This window comes from Triticum dicoccoides, chromosome 4A (genome assembly GCF_002162155.2).
Source record: "Triticum dicoccoides isolate Atlit2015 ecotype Zavitan chromosome 4A, WEW_v2.0, whole genome shotgun sequence".
In the NCBI taxonomy this organism is placed as follows: domain Eukaryota; kingdom Viridiplantae; phylum Streptophyta; class Magnoliopsida; order Poales; family Poaceae; genus Triticum; species Triticum dicoccoides.
This window is the reverse complement of record NC_041386.1, coordinates 289,538-297,993: the sequence shown is the minus strand read 5'-3', so window position 1 is coordinate 297,993 and position 8,456 is coordinate 289,538. Positions and strand designations below refer to the sequence as shown.

Below are 8,456 nucleotides of genomic sequence, written 5' to 3'. Positions count from 1 at the left end.
GTTATTATCTTTGTAGTGCAAAGTGTGATAGAAATAGTATCATATATAGTTGCATTTATTAGCTTGTAGACTCAACTATTGTTGGGAAATGCTATGTGATAGTAACATAATATGTTACTACCTCCATCATGCTGGTTTATTGGTCCTCTTTGCAATTTATGTCAAATTTTAACTAAAGATTTAACTAACAAAATGTCAACAACAAAATTATATCGTTGAATTCATAATTGAACATAGTTTTCAATGATATTAATTTTTTATGACATGCATGGAGATTTATGTCTATATATCTGAACTGGCCATAGTAGGAGCCATGGCCATGGCCTGCCTCAAGGCCCTCAACACGGCCACCACAAGAGGGGAGGGAATGCAACGCAGCACACATAAAACATCATCCGTCATATGCATCAACTGGATAACTTCATCATTCAAATACTACATCTTCTTCTAATAAACCAGCAGCCGAAACGCATCCTCTTCTCTCTCTAATAAACATACTAGATAGATAGATAGATAGATAGATAGATCAATCTCTCTCGGTAACAAACATGCCTCGGCTCAGTCGTCCGACATGCCGCCCGACTTGCTCTTGAGGTGCTCCTTGAACTCCATGATGTCGCCCTCCCACCTCGTCACCGCCTGCTTCTCGCACACCCAGATCTCCTGCGCCACCTGGTTGATCAGCCTGAAGTCATGGCTCACCAGCACCAGCCCGCCGTCCCACTCATTCAGCGCTTCCGCCAGCGAGTCGATCGTCTCGATGTCCAGGTGGTTGGTCGGCTCATCCAGCAGCAGCATCTGCGGCTCACGCCACGCCAGCCACGCGAAGATCACCCGGCTCCGCTGCCCGTCCGACAGGTTCCGCATCGGCATCACCTGCGCCTTCCCCGACAGCCCGAACCTGCCGATGGCCGCCCGCATCCGCTCCTCCTCGTTGCCCGGGTACTCCTTCAGCATGTACTGCAGCGCAGACAGGTCCAGGTCCAGCTTCTCCGCCAGGTGCTGGTGGAACTGCGCGATCCGCAGGTGGTTGTGCCGCCGCACCAGCCCGTCCAGCGGCACCAGCTCCCCCGTCATCAGCTTCAGCAGCGTGCTCTTCCCCGCCCCGTTGGGACCCACCAGCGCCACCCGCGAGTCAAGGTCCACCCCAAAGTCCAGCTTCTTGTAGATCAGGTTGTCCGGCGTGTACCCGAACGTCACCTCCACAAACTGCAGCACCGGCGGCGGGAGCTTGCCCACATTGGCAAACCGGAACGTCAGGATCCTGTCCCTCGCCACCTTCTCCGTCAGCCCGCCGCGCTCCATCTTGGCCAGCGTCTTCTCCTTGCTCTGGGCCTGCCGTGCCAGCTTGGCGGACCCGTGCCCAAAGCGCGCGATGTACTCCTTCATCGACGCAATCTGGTCCTGCTCCCACCTGTACTGCTTCATCTGGTTCTCCTCCAGCTCAGATCGGGTCTGGACATACTGGTCGAAATTCCCAGTGTACAGCTTCAGCTTCCTGTTCTGCATGTGGATGATGTTGGTACATACTCCATTCAGGAAGTCTTGGGAGTGTGATATCACAACAAGTATACGGTCAAACTTCTTCAGTGTTTCTTCCAGCCACACGCATGCCTCAAGATCTGCAAATGTTGTCAAAGAATCGCCAGCAATATTATTACTATTAATTAATCCACAAAAGCTTATTTATTTATTTGGCTTCAGAAATCATTTTGTACTAGGTACTGTATTATTATCTCAGTCAGCATCAACTCAAACATGCATGTGCCACTTTTCTAAGAGAAATAGTCGCATGGCAGCTAATATTAAGCAGTAATCATGCTATTTTTACAAACATTCCTAAACATGGTATAAGTGCTTGTGTCAATGGAAGATGAGAAAATGGAGTTATCAAAATAATCTACCAACACCATCTCACAATCAGCGCAAGGAAATCTTGGGCAAAAAACAGGTCCACTAGAGAACTATAAGTGTAGCTTTTAAAGTTTCATCCCACCACCACCCAACAAAGTGAAGTCCAACAAAAGTCAGGAATTAAGACCCAAATGTGCCGAGACATGTATAATCAAAACCTGTAACAACCTACATTCATGGTGATTTTGTGGTCAGCGGACCAACAGGTTCTCCAGTATGGCTGCTCCAACAGCCAGGCATTCCTACAGCAAGGCGCACATCATTGTTCATCGTAACAAAGGAAGCCATGGCAGAACCTTTTAACTTGGCAAAATTGAAAGGCATTTTTTTAATATAAAATAATAAAAACCATTGACTCATTGACAACTATGAGCTCATCATTGTGCCTGTTTCCTAGTTTCACTGATAATGGATCGCCCTTCAAACAGGGGCATTTCGGCCTAAGCTTTGTATTGAAGATAAGACCCTATATTGAAGACATTATCTAGCTAAACCGAGATAACCAGCATATATATTCAGCCAGCCTAGTATTTCAGCTGCTGCTCCCCTACGTGTGTGACAATCCTATGCGATCTTTTTTTAATTATTATAAATAAAAAACTGATATCCAAACAAATATGTTCAAAACTGATGTGATTTAACTCCGCCTCGAACAAGCACAAAAAGCTCCATATGCTTTCACGGGCGCTCTAAATGAGATTGTAGAAAATGCATTGGACTAAATATATGGCACAGCCGTTATGTCCCATCTCCACAATCCCAACAGGCCAATGCATCGCATCTAAGATGACCCATAATTATATACGTACCTCCTAAAACCGGTCACGGTAAAGCTTGCTGAAAAGCATGTGATTTGGTATTAAAGAAACAGAAGGCACCAGGCCCACTTTACTAGTTGTAACACATGGGTTGGAGAAGAACTCACCAAGATGATTGGTAGGCTCATCGAGCAAAAGGATGGTTGGATTCATGAAGAGAGCTCTTGCCAAAGCAATTCTCATGCGCCAACCGCCAGAGAAGTCCCTGGTTTTCTTGGCCTGCATCTGCTTGTTAAAGCCTAAGCCAAACAAAATCTCAGCAGCACGCTTTTCAGCGGTGGATGCATCAATTGCTTCTAACCGCTCATATACGCGCTCCAAAGCTGCACCACCGCCATCATCCTAAATATGCCAGCACAGGTAGGTATTCGGTTAGAGCATATATATATATATATATATATATAAGTAGTAGTACAACAACAGAGCAGGGGCAGGCATTGCAAAAGGAAAGGTACATAGGGGGCTTGAAGAGCAAGATGATGATGATGATGATGATGATAGCAGAAAAATTGATTGATTGATGAGAAGAGAAACATACTTGAGCAGCCAAAACTTCAGCTTCCTTTTCCAGCTTGACCCTTTCTTCATCACAGCTAATGACGGCTCCAAGCGCAGACATGTCTGAAGCCTCGATCTCATGGCTGAGGTGGTATATATCCATGTGGTCAGGGATAGGAAGCTCCCTGCACCCTATTGCTTTGAGAAGGCAGGACTTGCCGCAGCCATTCAGACCAAGCAAACCATAGCGCCTGAGATGGAATAATAAATAAAGCCGTTAAACATCCAAGATGACAGCGGCAAGAGGTTGCTTGTAATAATTAATGCACTAGTAACCTGCCGTAGTTGAGCTCCAGCTCAGTGTCTACAAGTAGATCGTGGCCGTGGAATGTTAAAGTGAGAGACTCTATCTGCAAGTGAAGTGGCATACATTCATCAAGAGACAGACAGATAGAAAACAGAGTTAGACCATTCATCATTATATCTTGTACTCCCTCCGTAGAGTAAACAAATATAAGAGCGTTCAGATCACTTATGCTCATATATTTCTTTACGTAGGGAATATGTACCTTCCTTTAGTGGAAGAAAGGTAGTAGCGTTGCAGTTGCAGTTGCAGTTGCAGTTGCAGAGAATGAAGGTAGTGGGCAATGAATGTTATAAACCTACCAAACATGAAGGGTTTGTGCATACTATTTCACCATCTAATCTAATCTAATCTAATCCATGATGTTTATATGCTAGGAATTGCTGCAAATGGACCAGGGAGTAGAATATTAGTATGCCTCCCCCCCTCCCCTCCAGTGCTGAGCTGATCTATCATAGCAGTAGAGTAGAGAAGCATCTAAGGCAATAGAAAGAAAAAATTTCCATATTGTAATCTTTCTTTCTTGTGATATAATAATAATAATAATAATAATAATAATAATAATAATAAGAGAGTGGGCGAGGCGCACACAAGTCATAATAATAATAATAAAATAATGAATCCAACCCATCCAGCAAGACAAAAAGTTGTGCTTGTTTTGTACATGTACTACTAGAAGACTAGTTTTGTTGGGGATTAGATTGGATTGAATTGGATTGGATTAGGTGCTGATGTGCATCTGCAGCGCAGCGCAGGCAATATATTTATACAGTAGTATTTATTTGAAAGATATATATATATATATATAGAATAGATAGAATAGATAGAAAGAGAGGAAGAGGGATCTGATCTGATCTGATCTGACAGAGAGGAGGAGAGGAGAGGAGACGTACGTGTATGTCGCGTGAGAGCGGGTGGGAGGTGAGGACGGCGGTGCAGGTGCGGTCGGACAGCTGAACGGCGGCGAGGGCCCCCTTATCCGTCGTCTTGTTGTTAGAGGCGGAAGATGATGCGGAGGAGGTGGGCACCTTGGCGCCCCTCTTTGCGGCTGCGGCGGCCTTCTTCTGCGCCGCCTTCTTCTTGCTGGCGTCCGACACCATCTCCTCTCCTCTCCGAGCTATGTGTGGTGTGGTGTGGTGTGGTGTGGTGGGTGATGGCAGACGGCGCCGGCCGGCGAGGCGAGGTGGAGAAGAAGGAAAAAAAGTTCGTACCTTCCTTCCAGAACCCTCCCTCTTCTTTAGTCTAGGAGTAGTACTTTGTTGGGTTGGATTGGGTTGGACTAGTCAACAAACAACACCACAGAAAAAGTAAAAAGGAAAAACCTGGGCTGGACACGTCTCTCTGTCACTCTGTGTGTGTGCGTGTTGGGCCGTCTTCTTATTCTTTTTCTAAATCAACAAAAAATAAAGGGATGAAAGCGAACAAAACAATCATTTGGGATGCTTCACGGAGCAACTAATTAAGGACCGCTCCTTGAGAAAAGAAGCCTCCCAACAATCATTTGAGACGGGCCGAAAACTCTCAGCCGCTGCCACATGTCGCGCTCCTCTGAATTTTGTTTTTTTTATTTTCACATGTGTTTTTGGTTTTTTGGATGTTTCTCCGGTTCAGCATTTTCTTGCTGGCGTCCGACACCATATGGCTGCTTCTCTCGCCTCGTCTCGTCTGCAAACGGTTGTGCCTCTTGAAAAATGAAAAACGCTTTCCCTTTCGTGAGAGGCACAGTTGTGCCTCTTGAAAAATGAAAAACGCTTTCTCTTTCGTGAGAGGCATGGTTTTGCTTTCATGAAAATCATGATCATGACTCTCAAAAACAAAGAAAAACAAGTTTTTCCCTTTCATGAGAGGCATGGTTTTGCTTCCACGAGAGACACGACCATGCCTCTCGAACATATTTCAAACTAATCAATTTAAAAAAATCATAAACAGTTTTCAAAAACATAACTGTTTTTTATCTCAAATATTTTTAAAATTCGTGAACATTTTCCAAATACATGACATATTTTTGAAATTACGAACATTTTTTTGCAATCATGAACATTTTTTAAATTACCTCTCACGAAAGGAAAAAAATAGAGAAAACACGTTTTCAAATGAAAAATGAAAAAACAAAAAAAGGAAAGGATACATAAAGCAAAAAAGAAAACGAAAAGGTAAAAAATAAAGGAAAAAACAATTCAAGGAAGGTTCTAGAACCTTTCCACAACCGGCGTGGAAGATATCCATGAATGGGCGGGCCCAAAAGTAGGATCAAAGGCTGGAGGGGTACACGCTACCTCGCTAGGGCACGCCCCAGGCGCCAAATAGGGTATCCCTTTAAACAAAAACTTACCTTGGGTCGTCTTCTTCTTCTATTATACTTGCTATATGCTAATAGTTTTCAAAGTTGGGCTTTAGATTCGGCCCATTATCACACTGATATCAAATTTGCCATTTTTCTATCTCGCACAATCTTTCAAATTTTGATATGAAATTTTGTGACAACATTGAATGATTTTGTGTCAATGCACTAATTTTTTCCTGAAATTTTTCAAACATTTGTTCATGTGCAAACCATGTCCGGTGCACTGCTACTTCTTGAGCTTGCGTTGGTTTTCCTTAAAGAGGAAAGGGTGATGCAGCAAAGTAGAGATAGGTATTTCCCTCAGTTAGAGAACCAAAGTATCAATCCAGTAGGAGGTACAAACAAGTCTCCAATCTACGCACCTACACAAACAAGTAAACACTTGCACCCGACGCGATAAAGGGACCCGGGGGCCATAGGTTTCACTAGAGCCTTCTCTCTTGAAGGAAAATAATACTATTGGTGAACAAATTACTGTCGAGCAATTGATAGAAAAGCGCAAAGTTATGACGATATCCAAGGCAATGATTATGAATATAGGCATCACGTCTGTGTCAAGTAGACCGAAACGATTCTGCATCTACTACTATTACTCCACACACCGACCGACTCCTGCCTACATCAAGAGTGTTTTTTGCCACTGTCAATTTTTCGTTCGATGCAAAATATCATGTTTTGTAAAGTGATGGTTTTCCTAGAGCTATGATGCGTAAGTGGTGGTTTTATGCATTTTACTCCTACCCCTGCACTCGATGAGCAAGGAAGATGAGATAACTTTCCCTGAGTTGGGCTTGACTCTCCGGCCCGGCCCACTCATCCCTCACAGCCAAGAAGAGAAACCTTCGCTTTGCTAAAAAGAAAAGAATGTCAATGCCGCCGGCGACGTGGACGAGGACGAGGAAGCTCCTCCTTGGCCTTCCCCTGATCGCCGGAAGCAGATCCGCCGGCCGCAGCAGCAGATCCGCTCATATCAAAGAAGTGTATCTATCTATACCTAACTAAAATAATAAAGCAGCTATCGCTTCTGGTGGTACGTCACAAAAATTGCCCCCGAAGTTGTCGTAAATCACCCACAATGCCATTAATAAGTGAAGAAAATGATTCAATTTTTTTTCAAAGTTGTTGTCGTCGGGTCCGACTCTTATATAGTGATACCCTTAGAAATATCATAGGCACAAGCGTAGCGCAATGGCTATAGCCGTTGTCTTCCACCCCGGAGACTCCGGGTTTGATCCCAGTACCTCCCTTTTTGCCCCTACTTTTCTCTCTCTTAATAGCGAGAGTGCCTCCTCCACCCCGCACACGTTCATGGGTCGGCCATGACACCCCTTTTTCTTTTCTTATCTCTATTTATGTTTCTCCTTCAAATTAATTAGGGATTTCAAAAGTTGTGAGTTTTGAATTTTATTTGAAAAACCATAACATGTTCATGAATTCAAAAAATGTTTGGAAAATCATAAAATATCCAATATTTTTAAAAAATGTACACATTGCTTTTGAGAAATCATAAAATTTTCATGAATTCAAAAAATGTTTGGAAAATCATAAATGTCCAGTATTTTAAAAATTGTTTGCATATTTAAAAAAATGGTACTCCCCTTTTTCCCCCTACTTTTTCTCTCTCACCAGCAAGAGTGCCTCCTCCACTCCCGCACACGTTCATGGGTCGGGCCATGATGCCCCTTTTTTCTTTTCTTATTTCCTTTTCTGTTTTTCCTTCTTCAAATTTATTCAGGATTTTACAAGTTGTGAGTTTTGAATTTTATTTTAAAAATTGCGAAATGTTCATGAATTCAAAAAATGTTTGGAAAATCATAAAATTTCCAATATTTTAAAAATTGTATGCATTGCTTTTGAGAAATCATAAAATTTTCATGAATTCAAAAATGTTTGGAAAATCATAAATGTCCGGTATTTTAAAAATGTTTTCATATTATAAAAAAATCATGATTTTGAAAGTATGTTTGCAAAAAAATACTCATGATTTTAGGAAAAATGACCATGTACTCAAAACATATTCAGGAATTTGAAAATTGTAAATTTTAGAAAATATTCACAAAACTTCAAACAGATTTGTAAATAACAAACAGAACTAACATGCTTACATAGAGGTTTTTTGGGATATGTAGAGGTTGTTTTATGATTTTATTTGGTACACGCGAGTCGCGTAAAAAAAGGTTTCCTTGTTTTGTGCAGTGTTGAGATCAAAAAAATTGACACAACTTCTTATGGATTAGTTTTAGTAAGTTATATGAAAATGACTAATTTGCCTCCATACACATCTATGTTTATTCTAGTATCACAGTTTTATTGGTCAGGGTAAAACCATGACCCTAGGTCAAGGTATCATAGTTTTACTGTTCCAGAAGAAAATGCTTAAAAACCATTCGCAATATAAAAAAATGTTCACAAATTTGTAAAAATATTCATGAATGATCAAACATAGGTAGTCAAACAGTAATGCTTCTGTGTCTTTGTGACTATATACCCGCGTGAATTTTGAAGAATTAACTGTCGG

General features: G+C 42.1%; 1 protein-coding gene across 1 annotated transcript; it reads right to left on the bottom strand.

Annotated features, from left to right (window-relative positions):
- Window positions 1-368: 368 nt before the first annotated feature.
- On the bottom strand, window positions 369-4,826 carry LOC119284477 (ABC transporter F family member 1-like). Its single transcript, XM_037563581.1, has 5 exons — window positions 4,488-4,826; window positions 3,567-3,640; window positions 3,271-3,481; window positions 2,840-3,074; window positions 369-1,622 (listed from the first exon to the last, which is right to left on the bottom strand). Exons 1-5 carry the CDS (start codon window positions 4,692-4,694, stop codon window positions 559-561), a joined length of 1,791 nt encoding a protein of 596 aa, XP_037419478.1. The 5' UTR covers window positions 4,695-4,826; the 3' UTR covers window positions 369-558.
- Window positions 4,827-8,456: the final 3,630 nt, after the last annotated feature.